The following is a 20,044-nucleotide window of genomic DNA, read 5'->3' as shown; positions in this document are numbered from 1 at the left end:
GGCCCTGGGAGCCAGCAGACCCGGGTGCGAGTCCCAGCTCTGCCAGGTCTTCACCAAAGGGCTCTTACTGGTTTGTGACAGGTACTCAGAGTCCACTCCCTGACCTCAGGTAGGAGGCACCTTACAAAGCACCTCGTACAGCCTTCCAACCCAAACCCATGCAAGTCCTACTGGGAGCTCCTTCACCTGATTCCACTCTTCAGGAAGTGACTAGTTCACAAGACGGCCCTTCCCACGACTGAAGAGCTCAACCCTTCCTTCCTTCACAGGCCCAGCCTCAGCTGCTACTCTACCCAGCTCCTGCTACCACCGGGGAATCTCCACCTATATAAGACAAGGAAACTACATAAACACAGTGGGAGCAGAATCTGTCAAAGACGCCAGCAGGCTCCTCGCGGTCGGTGTGAATGGGGGTGGGATACAGGAGAGGAGGGCACAGCTCCCCAGAGGGCACAGGGAGCTGAGCTGCCGTCCCGGGTGAGAGCCATAATGGGCCTGAGCCTCGTACGGGCCCTGGGCGGAGACACCAGACGTCAGGACTGAGAAGCGGTCTTGGCTAAGGTTGGCGAGGTAAAGGGACCATAAAGGATAAAAGAAGCCAAAGCAGTGCTTGGGGTCAGTGTGGCTCTAGGCCAACCTCCGGCCACCAGGCAGAGGCTCCAGGCAACTCCAGGAGCCAAGGGGACGGACGGGCGCACATTTGCTCTGGAGCACCGGAAAGGTCCGTGGAGGTTTCCTACGGCATTTTATGAAAGATGCACATCTATTCTGAACATTTATTAAAACTATTGATTGCTACCTATTATATCTGCAGTCTTTCAAAGACAAAGCTACCTTGCCTTTTCATTGTACTCCGGGGAGTAGAAGCAAACAATGCCCCATTTGCTGTCCATAGATAAGGAGTACTGATGTAACCCTGGAAAATAAAGCCACAGTGCATCACTGGACACGGAAGGCCATAAGGACCCATATCTTCCCAGACGGACATATTTAAGAAACCTCGTTCTCTACTGGTGACTGAGGAAACTCCTCATCCCCTAAAAGAGGTGCCGAAAGACCGTTCACTCCCTCTGGGGGTGGGCATCCAGCTTCTCTGATCTCCACCGGGAAAGGTGTCTGCTACCAGGCCGTAGGTGCAGTTAATTTCTTTCATTGTCAAATCCATCAAGCTCAGGCAGGTCACACACATGCTCCCTCTAATTATATGATCCTGTCACCCCTGACTACAGCTCTCCCAGGTAATTAATCCTCAAATGGGATGCTTGTTGGCAAATGGAACGGTGGCCTCAATGAGGCCTAATGCCCTGAATGCTTCTAAACACTTCCTAGTAACCATGAAAACCTCTTAAGGGCCAACACTTCACCAGGCACCTTAAGGTCAACCGCTAATCCTCGCAACAACACTACAAGGCCAAGGCCAGCATTTCCAACGTCCTTTTACAAACACATGACTGTGCGAGCAGCTGGGGGGCTTCCGCCAGGCCAGCCCCCCGAGAGGGCGCCCAAACACTACACACAAAGCCGGAGCACCCCTCCCCGCAGAACCTAAAGAAGGGCTCTCCGGACCATTCACTGACCTAAGCCTGAAGACAGACTGACCTCAAACACTTTCACGTTAGAAAACAAAGTTAACAGTGCTGGCTGGCTTTGTCACAAAAACTAATCAACTCTTTACTTAAAGCAAAGCTACGGGTTTTTTCTTCCATCGTGACTCTCCATGTCTGAGGCCCGGACTCCCCCACTTGAGGTCTCTAACGCCCTGCTGACATTTCCAGCACAGTCTGGGCTCTGGTGCCAAAGTAATCCTCCAAACATCTCTATTACTTGCATTATCAAGTAATGAAATTCTGCCACATTCTCTGGCACACTTCCTTCTACTTTCAGTGACAACATTTTTACATAATTAAATCACATTACCAATGTAATTTTATATTTTGCTTATTGCACCTAAAAGGAATATTTGACATTTTTTAAAGCTTCACGTGCATTTTTAAGAATTATAAATGGATGTACTGCTGGTGTCTTAACCATTCTTGTACTGCTACATATTTAGGTTGCTTGCAACTTATTGTTGTAACAAAGCATCCTGTGAAAACACTCTTGCACAAGCATCTCTGAATACCTTTCAGGTAATTTTTCTGGGGTGGATTTCAAGAAGTAGAATTACCACATTAAAGGGCTTCAGTGTTTTCAGAATTACATGAACAGGTGCCATATTACTTTTGAGAAACAGTTCCTGGTTCTGCACGTGAGGAACGTGGAAGTCGTCACTCCACCCTAACAACAAGTAAAAAGCTGAACAGACTGAAAATCGACAACTCTTCTCGAGTCCATAAGGGGAGGGGACACAAGGCCACTGCCCCCAAGATGGAGCCCCACTGCCTGGAGCAGAGACGCTGGGGTGGGAGGACCTGGGCTGTAGCTGATGACGCGCTAGAGGCTCAGTGCAGACCGGCCTGAGTTATAAACCCTGGGGAGACACAGTCACGGGGGACCCCTGCCCCCAGTATCGGGAAATTTACCCCTAGTAGCTCAACCAGGTACCCAAAGTAAATATCAGAGAAAAGTCGACAATCTGGATGATTCCAACTATAAGGCAGTAAAAAGATCAGTGGTTGCCGGGGGTAGGGGTTAGGGTGGAGAGGAAAGAAGCCGCAAAGCACAGAGGATTTTTAGGGCAGTGACGTATTTGACATTATAATGATGAATACACGCATGTACAGAGAGTGAACGTTAAAGTAAACTGGGGAGTCTGGATGACTGTGTGTGTCAGTGCAGGTCCATCCTCGGTGAACAATGTCCCATCTGGTGAGTGATGCTGGTAATGAGGCAGGGGTGTGTGTGTGGGGGGGGGGGGGGGGGGGGGCGGGGTGGGAGGAAGAGGGTACGTGGGTAGTCTAGCTCCCTCTCAAGTCTACCGACAATTTAAAACTGCCCTAAAATAATAAAAGTCCTGTTTAACAAAGTGTCCAAAGAACTAAAGAAAACTATGCTTAAAGAATTTTTTAAAAGTATGAGAACAATGACTCAAATACAGTCTGTATTGAACTATAAAAACAATCAAATGGAAATTATGAATTGAAAGGTAGGGCCTCAAGATCAGATTTGAGCTAGCAAAAGCAATAATTAGCAAACACAAAAAACTCCCTAGAACAGAAGGGAAGAATGAAGAAAAATGAACAGCACCTCAGAGACCTGCAGAAAGCCAGTGTGTCTGCCGACACGTGCACGGGGAGGCGTTCCGGAAGGGGAGGAGAGAGAGGTGACGAACGGCCCGTCAGGACAGCCATAAGTCACTAGGAGCCACTTCCTGCTCCCCAGTCTTGACCATCACATGACGGCGGAGCTTCCTCACGGCCTCTTGACCTCCGCGCGTTTGCATCTCCACCTAGAATGCTCTCCTGTGCTCCCCACTGACCCCAACTGGGGACCTAAATCTTTCACAGATCATCAGCCCACACTGGTCTCACCTCCTAGAGAGTGTTCTTATCTCTCAGTGGGGTTAAAAATATCTGTACTTCTGCAGTTTTCTGTGAAAACAAAACTACACAAGGAAGTGTGAAAAGTTTAACACATTATCTATTCTATTTGTTCTGCTTGTCATACTGTGTCCCACATTTTACTTTTCTGTATAATTTATAAATATGGAATTCAGGAAAGCTGAAACTGACTCCTGGCTTAGTCACTAACCAGTTCTGTTCCCTGCAGAGTGAGAGTGCTATATGCCAAAAGATGATTCCCACGAGCTCTATACGTCGATGTCCGTCACGACTGCAATTTTAACATGCGCTGTTCACTCATACAGCTTTATGTAAACAACCGTTTGGATGTGATTCTGAAGCCAAGGTGTTTCCCCATCATCCAGAATGAAAGAGTTGGCTGACTCAAAGACAACACCACATGTGACACAAAGGCTCTTCTCCCTGTATAAGCGCAGTTAAAGAAGGAAATCTAAAACAGCACTGGTTACATTTCAGTCTGGAGAGGATTACACGATACACAATGCCGAAGAAAACAACCCACCAGGGTTTCTAGAAAAGCACGGCTACCTAGTTTTACGAAACACCCAATGGAAGCAGGGCTCCCGGAGACTAGCGCGGCACTGCTGGCACCAGTTCACACGGCACCGACTGCTTTCCTCTGACACAATTATCTGGGCAGACACTAGTGGAAGGTAAGGATCTGCCTCTGGAACGTCACCTGGATTAAGAGTGTACTGCTCGCCGGAGCCTCCCCCAGAAAAGAAACCAACGTCCCACATAAGGATGCACGAAGAAAAGGCAGCTCCGTAAGTTGAAAGTTTTCCTCCTAACAAACCCTGAAGAAGCACAGGACACCACACATAACACATTCCATGTACTAAAGAGCAAATATGTGGGCAGAGCCACATCCCAGGAACAAACCCCGAACAGACAAAGATTCGAATGAGGGGGGTTTGGAGAGCAGAGCTCAGCCAGGAAAGGCAGGCGCCCTGAGCCCTCGGGACGCAGGTGTGCTCTGCCAGCGGGTGTCGGAGTCCAGAGGAGGCCGGTGAAGAGCGCTAACGAGAACGAGGACAGACCAGCAAGACGGTGGAGAGGTTCAGGGAAGGAGGTGATCAACACGAGGAGCGGGGAGGCCACGGGCCACCAGGGGTGCGCTCAGCGGCCTGGCGCACAGAGAACGGGCAGCAGAAGAGGTACAGAAGTGAGGTCCTGCCACGAATCGGGGGCAGGAGGTGAGAGGAAACACCGACGGGGAGGGGTTCCTGCCATTCTCTTCACCGCTGCGTCAGCAACGCCTTTAGCAGGGCCTGGCCGAGCGAGCCCCTGACAAATCCTTGAGAAATGAACGAGGGTCCCCAAGGCCAACTTGCGCTGCAAGATCTGGGGGCAAACGCGTAGGAGAGAGCTGAGCGCACAGCCCCAGGTCACTGGTCCAGGTCTGCACGACTCTGCACCATCTCTTCATAAAAGCACCGGAGATGAAACTCTCATGATGAAAGGGCTGCTGCCAGGAAGCGCTCAGCAGCTGCTGTTTTACTTCAAACCCTCAAAGGTCTCGTGACTCAGATTTATATCCCCGATCAAGAAAATAAAAAAGATTGGGAGTGGGGAAAGAAATAACTAAGTAAGTGCACACTGCCCACAGAACTCAAAACACAGCCATGCTTAGAAAGTGTACCTTGCTGGTTTATCACGCCAGGTAGGATATATACCGGCAATGCAAAATTTACCCAAATCGAGACTATCGTTTCCCATTTCCAGCAGATGCAACGGTTCAGGAAAAAGGAGGTTTGGATTAGATATTAGATTTAATACCACAGGTACTTTTTAAGCTCACAAACTGCTCAAGTTTCAAAATGCAGCAAATTTTAGGATTCTGAAACCCTTGTCTTCACTATGTACAATGTCTAGACACTCTCCTCTAATTTCATGCTATTTGATATATATACACATCAATCTCAGGAAAGACTACGTTCACACAAAATAAACTAGAAACTGTATTGATCTGGAAAACTGACGATCTACTCCAAATATGAGTATAATGGCATTTGATGCACGTAAAACCTGTAAATCACATTATGCACCTTTTTAAAATCCCACTGTTGAAGATCTGTAACCGTATGGGGAAATAATCACAATACCCAGTTATGCACTAAGAACAGGGTACTATTCCACACATTAATACAAAAATGTAAGAATATTATAGAAATACATAGAGGCCAGAAGGAAACAGAGCAGAACATTAACGGTGGTTGTATCTGTGTGGCGGACGATACGTGATTTTTATATCCTTCCTCCCTCTCTAGGCAGTTTACCTACATTCTACACTGCTCAGTTTTAGAGACATTCAAAAAAACAAGTTATTCTTCAAAAATGTTTTGCAATTACTCACCACATTATAATAGCTTTTGTTAATGGCAGTCGTATCAAATCCTTTGGGAGGGCTCTTCAAGGCTCCAGATTTGGGTGACACGGGCTTTTCTGAAATAAAGACGTAGGGCAGGTTTACGGCTTCACCCTAGAGAGGACCACGCGCGGCAGCCCCGCACGGCCCCAGCTTCTGGGCCCAACTGAGCCCCCAGCCCAACGGGTGGCGGGACAGAAGCCCGTGCAGCCAGCAGGCCCCCAGCCCCATCTCCGCCTCACGGTCGGCCCCCTGAGCTCAGAGGCCTCCACACCCGTGCCTCCTCCAGCCCGTCCTCCCAGCTCAGGCTGGAACTCTGACGGATTACGCACCACTGCCGCCAACAAACAAAACAGACCTGATCTATAAGCTAAACATGCAGCCCAGGCGTGCAGTACGGGTGAATTATTACGCCCACAGCATCAGAGACAACGTGGGCAGACACATAACAATATTAAGACATCAAGACCCACAGGCTGGACTGTATTTGGAGGGACCCAGGTCACTCAGGATGCAGACGTCCCTCTAAACAAGGGTGACAGACAAAGCAGGAAAGCCACCCCACGCAGGGCGACAAGAAAAACCACACTGCCTTACGAGCCTCCACACCAGGGGCAACACGGAAAGCGGTCACGGTTACTGCAAGGATTCAAGTACTGAACATTACATGGCTTTCATCCAACTCCATTCAAGAGAGATGTATTCAGAATAGGTACTGAAGAAGCGCTTGCCAACTGATTCCTTGGTGGGGGGGCGGGGGGCGGTGTGTGTGTGTGTGTGTGTGTGTCTGTCTGTCTGTCTGTCTGTCTGTCCCTGGTCCCGTGGGGCGGGTGTGTCCGTCACTGAGGTTCCGTGGGGTGTGTGTCTGTCCGTCACTGGGGTTCCGTGGGGTGTGTGTCTGTCCGTCACTGGGGTTCCGTGGGGTGTGTGTCTGTCCGTCACTGGGGTTCCGTGGGGTGTGTGTCTGTCCGTCACTGGGGTTCTGTGGGGTGTGTGTCTGTCCGTCACTGGGGTTCTGTGGGGTGTGTGTCTGTCCGTCACTGGGGTTCCGTGGGGTGTGTGTCTGTCCGTCACTGGGGTTCCGTGGGGTGTGTGTCTGTCACTGGGGTTCTGCGGGGTGCGTCTATCACTGGTCTCCAAGGCTCCTGAGGCTGGATATCAGAGTGGGGCCGGTGGGGAGGAAAGGAGAAATGGTGAAGAGCGCTGCCGGGGCCTCGGCCTGTACAGCCCCCTTCCTCCCTTGCCTCCTCTGCAGGCTCCTGCTGCACACGTGGCTGCCGGCGCCCCTCCGGCGTGTTAGGTGGAAGGACGCTGAGCACACCTGTCCAGAATCTCTCTCTCGGCAGCATTTCCCTCCCCCCCCGCAAACACTCCTGAGCTCCGGGTCCCTCATCCCAACTGCTCAATATCTCCATTATCTTCTCAGCAACAGAAACCCCAAAAATGCCCAAAGCAAAACGCACTGTCTTTAGCTGTGGGTCCCCCTCCTCCTATGGAGCTGTTTACCTAAATCTTCTTTCAATGCCTCACTGTAAGGGTTTTCCAAACAGCTGAAAATAACGAACAAAACAGAAGGTGTTATTCCTAGCTGAAAGAATTCTCTCTGCCCATGGGATGGAAGCAGAACCCCACAGGAAATAAACTACTTCTCAACCATGAGAAACACAAGGAGGAAAACCAATCTAGCCTAGCTAATACACTTTGCTGCCCAATCTTGTATCTGCAGCTAAGCCTTTAACTGTGGAAGAAAAAACTACGACGTTTCCATCCGAAGAAAAAAATGCCTTTTCATCTCTAAAATCCGCAATTTGGGGGAAGCACATGCAACGACAGTAAAGGGAGGCGGCTGAAGCCTGAACTACCGCCCCGGGGGTCATAAACTGCACGCGCAGGAAGACGCACCGCACCACGGGCGCCAGCAAGGCTAGTGCACGAGAATGACTGGAAGCTGCTTCAAAGTTTTTAAAAGCAAATAACTTGGCAACTGCCTCATTTTACTTAAACTTAAGACATACCTCACAACACCACGGTTAATAAAATTCAGTCAATTTACTATGAGAACTACAAGGAAGAAGTTTTTTCAAAAGCAAGCTTCAATCTACTAATATTCTATAAAAATAAGGGACAGGCAGAAGAGACCCAGACAAATCAAGGTTTAAGTCCAAAGGGGCTGTCTTTTCTCCCTCAGAAAAAGAAAGCACACAATGTGCTGGTCGCTAAACGGAAACTTCTGGGCTGGGAGGCGTCATGAACACACGCCCAAAGCCTTGGGTCCAGACGCTCAATGAGCTGTCACACGAAGGAGCCGCCAACACGCCCTCTGCAGAAGGTGCAACTGCCGCCGTGCCACCTGCGTGCCACCTGCGTGCCACCTGCGGGAGACCCGGGAGGGCAGCGCTGGCTAACGCTCCAGGCCCAGGCTCCAGGGACAGTCGCCCGTGGTGGCGGGGCGAGCAGAAGCGCAGGACCCCTGCGAGCCTCGGGTGGCCTCTAGCGCCCCCACCAGAGAAAACGTTGAAGTGTCACTGCAGCATAACAGAGGCCAAGTCATGGCCACGCATAATAGAGGAAAATGCACAGGAAACATATTAGAAAATACTCAGCCTTCCCAGTATCCTAAGAAAAACAAGACATTGTTCTGGCCCATCCAATGGCTAAAATAGATTCCACTCGCAGGGATGAGGGTGGGGAGCCAGGAGGACAGCACAGCGCCCCCTTCCAGGGCCGACGGATGCAGCACGTGCCCCCTTTCTTGCAGTAAATGTTGAAAGACGCCGATAACAACAGGATCTAAACACAGATGTGCTAAAAGAAGAGGGGGATGGGGACCCCCCCACCAGGTGCCAAAAGTAAAGGAGGCCGCAAAGCACTGGCAGTGGTGGGGGCTGCCCCGGGGCTGGGCCGCAACCAGTGCTGCTACAGGACTGCCCCGTCCCAGTGGGGGGAGCTCTGGTGACCCGCACGGCTAATGAAAGGAAGCCTAGAGACTTCTGTCCGCTGGCCAGAGAAGCAGCTAGGAAGTGTGCTGGCCACTCAGGGATGGGGGACACAGCCTGTGAGAAACCAAACCAAGCCTGATCCCACCAAGCATGCAATCCAAGGCCACACCATCTCCTGCAGGACCACCAGGATTTGCCAAGGGCAAGAAAGCTCTCTGGGAGCCCTGAGGAAGCCAATGTCAGCCGTCTCTGTAGGTACTTCTGCAACCCAGGGTACAGAGGTACCCACTGAACAACCATCCATCAAAGAACAATCCATAAAATAAAGCACAAGCTCATGAAGAATGAACCACCAAGAGAGTGTAAACAGAAAACATACGAGGGAACCAGTCCCCGCGATGTAGAAATTAACAGGATAATCTAGGAGGCTGTACAGCAAGTGTGCTTAAAATGCCTGGAAAGAAATTGGGACCATAATGAATTAAAAAGTCATCATGATAATGAAGAACATCCGGAAAAGAATGAAACAACTTCTAGAAACGAATACGATGGTCACTAAAACGAAAATCTTGGTGGACAGGTAAACAGGGCACTGAGGAGGGACCTGGGAAGGGAGAGATCTGAGGAATGGACTCCAAGTGAGTGTGGAACAAAGTAACGAAAGCAAAGAAACAGTGAAGCCAAGAAACAGCGAAGCAAAGAAACGAAAGTATGGAAAGCGGATTCAAAGCCACGGAGGGTAAAATCTAACCAGATATTCAGGAGACGACAAAGCAAATGAGCAGGCAGCATTACTTTCCAGAAACGGCGAGTTCTCGCGTCCTGGGCTAGGGCAGCACAGCAGCCCTACGCAGTCACCCCTCCACCCCCGTGGGGCGGCTCTGGAGCTGGCGATGCTTCCAGAGGCAAAGGCAGTCAAACCCCGGCAACCTCAGGACCCAGCTATCATCGGCTTTTCTTCCGCCTCTTTCTGGAAGAGTCAGGGCTCCCTCCCGTCATCCCTCATTTCCCTCTGCCTCTTGTCTGAAGGTTTCACAGCCCTGCTTTCTGCGCTGGTGGCGGCCCTCCCGCCAGGCTGTGTGCACTGACCCCTCGGAGCCCACAGGCGACGCTCAGCCCTGAGGACAACTCCAACTCTGGCTCCCGCTTCTGAGTCCCCATTGTTTGTCACCCGGCCTGGAAACCATTCCACCCCCGGTCAGGCACTCGCTCTCCAGGGCTTAAGCCCCACGGTCACTGGTTTCTGTGCTGCCAGTTTCCTCAACCCTGTACTCTTTCCTATTGGCTTTCAACTGCTGAACCTCTTCCTAGTTCATTTAGCGATAATCTGTCCTTGTGGACACTCCTGAACCTCTGTCTGAGCCTCTGTTACAGAGATTTCCAAGTGTGCACAGGAGCGGGGAGAACCCCACACACGTGTGCCCCTGCTGAGCCTCCACAGTTACCAGCCCCCGGCTGCTCTCATACCCTCTTCCCTCCTGGAAGCCTCACAGCAAAGCCCATCAACACTTCCGTGTCCATCCTACTCAGAGGGATCTCCTCCTTAATTAAAATCCTAACATCAGGCACTCATCACACCTGACAAATTCGTAATAATTCATTAATATTATCTGATGCAAGTCCATATTCAAATTTCCCGGTCGGTCACAACATGACTTTTGTAGTTGGCTTATCTGAATTAGGAACCAAATAAGATCTACACCGTGCATGGGGGCTGCTCTGCCCTAAGCCTTCTTTATCCTCTCAAAGCCCCTCCTCTCTTTACTTAACGCCAGCAGGGAGCACAGGGCACCGTCCCCTTCCCCATCATCCATGCTACCCAATTTTCTATTCAGGGGACCTCAGGTAGGCTTCCTGATTTATGGGTAGACATTTTGTTGTTTTTTCACTGTTTTTCCCCCAGTTCCCACAACAGTGGCCACTCAAGTAAATATTTGTTGAATGGACGTTGGCTGTGATTTTAGAACCGAGTGCAATCGTTAACAACCTTGGAGTATGAAAAACAGAATGCAAAGGTGGAAAAAGGTCAAGGGTAAGTCCTCGCATTACAAAGTGGGGCATCAAGAGATGACTGTCAATGTCCACAGACACGAAACAAAGGGTATTAGTTTAGCATTCCTGATAAAGGGAATCAACAGGAGAGAGGGAAAGGGAGGACAACAAGTCAGAGAGAAAGTCTGCAGGACGCAAATCAGGCAGAGAAGTCCCACACACAGGAAGGGGCTGCGCGGAGAAGGCAGCTCGTGGCGGGGGGCCGGGGTCTCCCGGGGCGAGGGCCAGGAGGCGGGGAGGGGGCGCAAGGACCTCTGCTCATCATCACATCAGCCCTTCTGTCCCACGTGCTTTGTTTTTACATGTCTGGATTACTTTTCACATAATATTTTACAAATAAAACTTTTTTAAAAAAGAGCATCTCTATTACTGAAGACTATGGACCCTGACCCCAAACTGCTCCAGGACAGTTGACCCATGGGCGTGTCCTTGAACCAGGGGGTGTTAATCACGGTCACTGGGACGTGGCCACGCTCACGGAACACGCCCTACAGTGCCCAGTAACATCGGTGTTCGTGTGAGTGTGCGTTTATTATGTTACTCTACAGGGACACTCACTTCCACATTCCAGAACAAATTACCAATCACCTAACCGCAGGCCTCTCTGTACATGTGTGAGGTTCCCCACACGCGCCAGAGGTGCCAGGCTTACATTTTATACTCTCCCCACCCAAAAAATGTGCATCAGGAAGAGAGAGCACGGAGAGGCCCAGCCCCATCCCGGGTGCCTTCAGAAACAGAGCATCAAGCGCACCCATGCACACGTGTGCATGCACACGCACACGCCCAAGTCCATTCCATGCCGAAGAAGGGGGCGAGGGCAGAGGCTCTTCCCAGCCACACAAACGAGACAAGGTTCTGCGTCACGCTGTCCCTCTCCCTGCACAGGTTATATTTCTGTCCAACACTGCTCTTTCACAGCCAGAGAAAGAACTGCGTCCAAAATCCAGCTTGCATTTCACGCCACTTTAGTATGCCAAAAATAAACAGAAAATACTGGAAAATGAGAAACTTAGGAAATGGCAGTGTGAATGCTCATTAAACATCACACTGCAAGCGAGAGTAGCAAGTGAGAGTCATTTGAGTTCCCACATCACTGCCAAGCACGGCTCATGACTCAGCACCCTAAGCTCACCCAATCGTAAAGGAACATTTACAAGAAGTGCCTTCATTGTTCACGGATGAGAAATGGGAGAAAGTAAACTCAGCGCATCAGAAACAACCACTTAAAAGAAACCTGGTGCACGAGATGCACACATGAACCGGGCCTTGTGAGCACCCCGAGCCCACGGGCGCCCCCAGCAGCAGCCCAGCCACGGCGGCGCTCACGTTCTAACCCCCGGGAGACCCAGCGCCTCCGCATTCCCTGAAGGAGAGCAGCACCAGCGCCGCTCACTGTAGAACCGGCCTCCTGGCTGCTTTCCTTCCATCTCCCTCAAATTTAAGAAACTATCGCACAGGCGCGCGCGTGTAAAATACACATATACATGTGTGAATAAAATGAGTTTCACATATTCAGGAAGAATATCCAGTGCTTTTGCAGCAAAATGTGAAATATCCTCAGGCAGACTTTTAGGAGAGATCTGTCTTCAAGGAGGGAGTATTTCAAACAAGAAACCACACACAGGTCCAAGACACAAACACGTGAGGTGAAGCCTGACCAGAGCACTGCCACCTCCGGCCACAAGGGGGCAGGCGACCGCGGCCGCGCACAGGCCCCGTCCGAGAAGCGGGACAGAAGACACGCAGCCCAGGGGACATCACGGAGAAGGAATCTCAGCTTCGTTTATTCGATAAAAATATTAGTAAATCAAATCAAAATTTAACGCAGAAGAGAAACTCACCGTTAAAGGAAGTCGGCGTTTGTCTTTGGTAAGGAAATGACCCTGACATGATGGCCAGTTAGGGGAGTCTGTATGTTGGGACCTGGCACATTTTCTTTACAGAAAATTAAGCATTAACGACACTGTGAATTACAACATTTATGCTAAACTTGCTCTTTCAAAAAGGAAACCTATTCCAAAATCAAAAAGCCACATTAATTACTAAAAAAAATGCAATACAGAAATGTTATTGTGATCCTAGAGTTTCACTCTCAACTGTTACAAAGTGATACGGTAAAAACATGGTTTCACGTCTTTCCTTCTCAAATGCCCACGTTTAAAATCAGACGGGGACAGCTTTCCTTAGAATATACTGAAGTAACCTGAGGACACCCAGGATGGAAACTTACTCCCAAAAGAGGTTATTCCTTTGGTTCAACAGTCAAATAAAGAATACTTAGCATAACAGATCACCAATTTAAGCAAATATGTTATTCCCTATATTTTAAAAAACAAACAGGAAAAAAAGGAAAGTTTTCAAAGTTACTTGGGTCTCAGTTTGGTATGAAAACTAGGGATTCCACGTGACCCCTGCAAACAGCCCTTTGACAACAATGCAGTTACGCACATACGATTAAAGGGGGTCTCTCTCTCTCCCTCTCTCTCTCTCTCACACACACACACGCACGCACACACAGAAACACAGGATTAAGACACAGAAATAGGAATCTTAGGCAGAACAAAGTGATGCAGTCACTCCTGATGCAGGTAAACCCTCATAAACACGCAATGGCTGGTTCTTCGTAGAGCTGCATCTGCCCCCCTCGCCACCCCCGGCTCTCAGCCCCAAAACCCCCCTCCAAAAGTGGGGCTGAGAGCAGAACACTCATGCCAGGCTGCTAGACGCTCAGAGGCCAACAGCTGTGAACAACCTGCCACCACAGACAACACTGACCACACTCACACATCCACCTGAAAACAACAGACGACACTGACCACACTCTCATCCACCTGAAAACAACCCTCCGGGACTATCTTTTCAGTGTAATTTTCAAAAGATAACTTTGGAAACTCCATGAGGAGAAATACCTGAAAAGGAAAAATTCATTTGCACTCATCTGCACTCTTACTATGGTGACTCAAAATCAGACCAGAATTCCCATTTAAATGAGTTGTGCACAGCAAAATTCAAGAAGCCCAGATTCAACAGACGTCTGCACAATCAGCAAGTTCCACTCTTTATGGCTTGCCTCACCACCAGCTCTGTGACCCCCTGAGGACGTGCCCGCCACCAGCTCTGGGACCTCCTGAGGACGTGCCCGCCACCAGCTCTGGGACCCCCTGAGGACGTGCCCGCCACCAGCTCTGTGACCCCCTGAGGGCGTGCCCGCCACCAGCTCTGGGACCTCCTGAGGACGTGCCCGCCACCAGCTCTGTGACCCCCTGAGGAAGTGCCCGCCACCAGCTCTGGGACCCCCTGAGGACGTGCCCGCCACCAGCTCTGTGACCCCCTGAGGAAGTGCCCGCCACCAGCTCTGGGACCCCCTGAGGACGTGCCCGCCACCAGCTCTGTGACCCCCTGAGGACGTGCCCGCCACCAGCTCTGTGACCTCCTGAGGACGTGCCCGCCACCAGCTCTGTGACCTCCTGAGGACGTGCCCGCCACCAGCTCTGTGACCGCCTGAGGACGTGCCCGCCACCAGCTCTGGGACCCCGAGCACGTGCCCACCACCAGCTCTGCGACCCCCTGAGGGCGTGCCCGCCACCAGCTCTGTGACCTCTTGGATCTCACTGGTAAGGAGGAAGACCCCCTCACCCTCACCCTCCGGGAAAGGGGCCAGTGCTGCTCTCTCTCATCCCTCGAAAAAGAATGAGTTGCTCGGCCTGCCCCAGCCCTCAGGCTCTAGGGCCGGCACCAGGGCTGCCCCGCTGCCCCAGGACTGACTGGTGACTACTGGCAAATCCAACCAAGCTGCAGACTAAGCCACAGTTTCCAGCAGCCATGTCTGTAAAGCCAAGGCAACACTTCCCAATCAGCCTGACAGCAGTGCCGGGCTCTCAGCTGGTTCTACACATGGACAGATTAAAAGGAGGGTATTATTTGTACCCTATGCCCTGAATATCCCAACAGTACTTATTCTCTGGAGTTGTGGTGAGGACTGAAGTCACAGATAAAAAGCACTTCCTACAGGAACCAGAACATAAAAACTTGGCTATTATTGCTAACTGTATTATTACGATAATGAAAAAATACTGCTTTTATTATCAACAATAGAACGATATCAACTACAGAAAAACAGCAACAATGAGATACCACTTTACACCCATTAGGATGGCTAGTATCAAAAAAACAAAACAAAACAGAAAACAACAAGTGTCAGCAAAGATGTGGAGAAATAGGAACCCCTGTGCATTGCTGACGGGAACGTGAAATGGCGCAGCTGCTGTGGAAGCAGCACAGCAGTTCCTCAAAAACGGAACAGAGTCACTGCATGAGCCGGCAATTCCACTCCTAGGAATACGCCCAGGAGAACTGAAAGGACTCAGGACAGACACCTGTACACCCATGTTCACGGCAACACTACTCACAAGAGCCAAAAGCTAGAAACAACCCAAAAGTCCAGGAACAGAAGAATGGATAAACAAAATTCGGTTGTGAAATAAAACACATACACATATATACTGGTCTCTGCCCCCGGTTCCTGGCACAAGGTTCCTGAAACCCTTGGAATGTCCTGACAAGACCACTGGGAGCATCTTCTATTCTAATACTAGGTCTCTGACCCTGTTCCTGACACACAGTCCCTAAACCCCTTGGGAGTTTCCTGGGTGATAGGAGCGTCCTTTGTTCTCATGAGGCGACTCTAGGTGGGCTTCTGGATGGCTCCTGGTCACCACAAGCTCGGAGCTTTCAGCCCCACCCCATTCTCGGGAAGGAAAGAGGGCTGGAGATTGAGTTAACCATCATCACTCATGCCTCTGTGATGAAACCTCCGTAAAATCCCAACAGCGTGGGGTTCAGAGAGCTTGCAGGTTGGTGAACACACCTACGTGACAGGAAGGTGGCACCCCAACTCCACGGGGACAGAATCTCCTGCGCTTGGGACCCTTCTGGACCTCGCCCCCTGTGCCTCTTCATCTGGCTGTTCATCTGTGTCCTGAACCATATCCTTTCCTACGGACTAAACCAGTAAACCTGAGGAGTGCTCCCCCCGAGTTCTGCGAGCCCTTCCAGCAAATTACCAAACTCTAGGAGAGGGTCACAGGAACCCCGATTTACAGCTAGTTGGTCAGAAGCCCAGATGACAACCTGGGGCTTGGGGCATATGAAGTGGGGTCAGTCTTGTGGGCCTGAGCCGTCAACCTCTGTGACACTAACCCCAGGCAGATGGTTATCAGAACTGAACTGAACTGTAGTACACCCAGCTGGTGTGATCCAATGGTCTGATGTGTGGAAAGCCCACACGCTGGTATAAGAAGTGCTCCAAGTGTGGCGGCAGTGTGAGAACAAAGGAGAAACACAGAGGTGTGAGGGTTTATCAGTGGCATAACCATACAAGGGCATATTATTCAGCCTTAAAAAGGAGTGAAATTCTGACACACACACTACAACACGGGTGAACCCAGAAGACATGCTGAGTGAAATAAGCCAGTCACAAAAGGACAAATAATGTACGATTCCCCTAACATGAGGCTCTTAGGAGTCAAACGTCAGTCGAGACAAAGAGTCGCATGGCGACTGCCAGGGGCTCAGGGGAGACAGGAATTGTTTAATGGGTTGAGAATTTGGGAAGATGAAAAAGTTCTGAGATGGATGGTGGTGATGTCTGCACAACAATGTGAACGTACTTAGTGCCACTACACCGTACACATAAAATTTTTTTTTAAATGGTTAAAATGGTCAATTTTGCATTATGGTAAATTTTACTACAATCTAAAAGAGACGGAAGAAGCACGTGTTATTCCCCCCCAAAATCCAACGCCAGAAACCTTTACCCATCAGGGCTGCAGGCTGCCTTATTAAAATACTTTGGTCTGACGTCAGTGCTAGGAAAATACTTGTTTTATCAGAACTGTCACGTTCACCTTTAGACAGCTCTTCTCCTTGCTACCTCAGAAAACCAAAGAGCAGCAATTATCGCTCCCTGAGCTCCTGCTCTGTGCCAGACCCGCAAACCCGAACGCGCGAGCCCCGCTGACCCCACGAGGGAGCGCCGTCCCCGCACCCTAACCTGAAACGCCCGCGGGCCCCGGGGCTCCTCCCCACGCCCCACGCGGAGCCGCTCCCATCACACTCCCTCCACGCGGCCCTACCCGCACCCGGACCACCAGCACTCTCCCCAGGCAGAACCAGAACACCGCAGCACACAGCAAGGCCTTTCCAGTCAACGGACGACATGCAAGTCAAGTCACAGCAGGCTCGGCTTGCAAATCTCTCCCCACCTCTGCGTCTCCGGCCACCCACCCTTCCCCTCAAGACGCTGGTTCTGAAATCTCACTCATCAGAGCGCCTACACCCCAGCTCCATATGAATACAAACATATACACATACACACAGGAACCCACGAGGGCAAGGACTACACGACTGCACTGATAAAACCAGCAGTCTCTGTCGATAAATTAACGCTGCTTCAGGGAATGGGGACCACTGGGCAGACGTGCTCGGGAGGCCCGCCATTACCCCCCCGTGACGCCACGCAGGACAGCACCACGCACACACACGCAGAGGCCGTGCGCCAGAACTTCCACACCCATGCCGCAGTGACATAAGTCACAGATCCCAGGCCGTAGAGAGAACCTGCGATTCCACGACGTGCGTCTAAGCAGAAACGAAAAAAGTGCCAGTACCACTATTCCCTTTCAAGATAAGATAAGCCTCTGAGTAATTTTTTAAATTCAGTAAAGTAACGTTAAGCAATTGCAGAAAACCTAAGGAAAGCGATGCATTTTAAAATGCTATTATTAGCACAAAGAAAAGGACAGAAATTACTTAACTGTGCATGACGGGCAAAAGCACCCACAGTCAGAAACTCAACACAGCCTGCATGACAGAGCGAACTCCCAGTCCTGACACTAGCCCTACAAAAGGGCAATACATTTTACCTTATATAAAAGTGTAACCACAAAAATAAAAACTAACAGATTTGAGATGTTTCTCCTTACAAATGGAACATAAGAGAGTAAGTCTCTATTTTAAAGTGCTGATGTCGCAACGGAATGAAAAGCTAGCCTGTGACCGTGCAGCCCTTCCCCCAGCGCGGGGGCAAACACCACTCCCCCTCGCAGAAAGAACGCGGGAGACCGACCCCGCCCGGGACGGGGAGCCAAGTGCGGGAGCTTCCCGAGCACGTGCCCCGCCTCCTGCTCCCCCGCCGGCCACTCACCGCTGGGCTTGATCTCGCGCACGTAGTTGCTGGGGAACCAGCCGGTCCTGCCGCTGTGCGTGCCCTCCCACCAGCCCCCTTCCTCCACCCGCGTGACGTGGATGACGTCGCCTTTCGCAAAGGACAGCTCGTCTTCATTCGTCTGCTGGAAGTTAAACTTGGCTCTTACGACCAGTTGATTGTTGCTATTATCCGTCATGTCCTGAAAAGGGGAGAAGGGAGGAGACGTCACGAAGGACACACGTTCTGCAGCGTTACGACAGGAACAGATTTTGCTTGGACAAATGGAGCATAACCACCCCGTTCACAGGGCAGAGGGACGCCTGGACACACCCAAGTCCCCACGGCCCTGTCCGCTGCGCCAGGTCCAGTACCGGAGGAAACGCTCAACGGCTGCAAAGGTCTCACTCCTGCCAGCGTTGTGCCTACGTGAACGGAGACACACTTTCACATACATTTACACACTACACACTTCTCTACAGTTTGCAACAAGTTAATACACTGCGACCATTTTCCCAGCAGTCCTTAATTACTGCAGTCTTAACTAACTGCTTAATATTACACTGTACGGCAGTGCCATTAGTTACTTAACCAAGTCTCCACTACTAGACTTGAGACCGTGTCTAGTTGTTTTCTACTGCAAAACAAGGCTGCATCAGAACTGTCTGCACATGTCTGCACACGCCTGTAACTGAGCCGATACGTTAAATTCAGGTCAGAGAACACGGATGACACATTTTAAATCTTAACGCCCATTTCTAAGTTGCCCTCCAAAAAGCTCCCACAGGCCAGTGCCAAGCGACACTCCCGCCAGCAGCGTCTAAGACGTCTGACTGCTTCAAACGCTCACCAACACTGGATATTGCCAAACCGACAGGAAGAAAGGGTGCCTCATTTTAACCTGCATCCTTCTCAGAGATGAAGCCTAACCGCACCTCTCTGAAAAGTGGGCAGAGGAAGGCAGGCTGGCTAGAGCGTCTTTTTGTCTCCGTCTACTCCAGAGCGGGTGCTGCAGAGGCCTGCAACCTGGGGCTGCCAACGGAAGGCAACAGACAAACATCCCCAAGCAGAGTCTGCTCTCCTGGCCAGAGGGGCGGGAAGGGGGCAGCACATGGGCCACTCAGTCAGCACCCGGGTGTCCCAGGGGACCAGGCAGGACGTCCCGTGGCCCACCAAGCCCCAGAGCTCCGCCAGCACCGGCGACATCGGCCAAGATGAGGCTGGGAGTCCAGCGTCCAGTCCCCCCAGGTGGCAGCAGGCAGCCCCACCTGCCCACACAGGTGTCCCCTGCCCTCCACCCAGCCTCGGCGGGGAGCCAGGCCCAGCGTCTCCCCGACCCCCGTCCAGCAGCACTCTCAGGGGTCCAAGAGAAACCCCAGTGACCCCAGGTCAATGAGTCTGACCCGACACCACTGCAAGGAAACCAAGCTGTCCCCAGAACCACAGCCTACCACCCTCGGCCAGGACCGCCACACAAAACCCCACCAGCCAGGGCTGCAGCCTAAGACGCGAGATCTCAGCAGGATCCAGCATCTTCCAACACACTCTCCAAAGTGTCTAGGATAGAACTGAAGACACCCCTTATTCCAAGAACAGGGAAGGTCGGAGCCTGACTGAGAACAGACATGGATCCCAACACTAAGATGAAGCTCTCTCAAAACAGACAAAATAGAAAATCCCAGAAATGAAACAGAACCTATAAAATCTACTCAAACCGACAGAGTGAAAAAAAATTAAGAGAGCCCCAGGGACTTGGGGGAAATGACAAAGATCTGAGATTGGAACCATCGAAGTCTTGGAGGAGAAAGGACAGAGGTGAAAAGGAGTCTAAGAAATACGGCTAAAAATGTCCCAAATGTGACAAAAGACACAGAGTCAAGAAGCTGAGTGAACCCCAAACAGGATACACCTAAAGAAATCTGGACCAAGTCACACCGTAACTAAACTTCAGAAAACT

The 20,044-nt window shown here is 50.9% G+C and overlaps 1 protein-coding gene across 10 annotated transcripts in view; it reads right to left on the bottom strand.

The window, feature by feature from the left end:
* Positions 1-20,044, bottom strand: part of ARHGEF7 (Rho guanine nucleotide exchange factor 7) — a 133,619-nt gene that overhangs the window by 50,583 nt on the left and 62,992 nt on the right. For all 10 annotated transcript variants that reach the window (XM_036831778.1, XM_036831781.1, XM_036831782.1 and 7 more), the window contains 2 exons: positions 18,088-18,289; positions 5,878-5,966 (listed from right to left, as the gene is read on the bottom strand). In XM_036831778.1, coding sequence (XP_036687673.1) covers positions 5,878-5,966; positions 18,088-18,289 — 291 coding nt within the window. The remainder of the gene's footprint in view (positions 1-5,877; positions 5,967-18,087; positions 18,290-20,044) is intronic.

Source organism: Balaenoptera musculus, chromosome 18 (assembly GCF_009873245.2).
Source record: "Balaenoptera musculus isolate JJ_BM4_2016_0621 chromosome 18, mBalMus1.pri.v3, whole genome shotgun sequence".
Taxonomy (NCBI): domain Eukaryota; kingdom Metazoa; phylum Chordata; class Mammalia; order Artiodactyla; family Balaenopteridae; genus Balaenoptera; species Balaenoptera musculus.
This window is presented reverse-complemented; position numbering and strand designations above follow the sequence as displayed.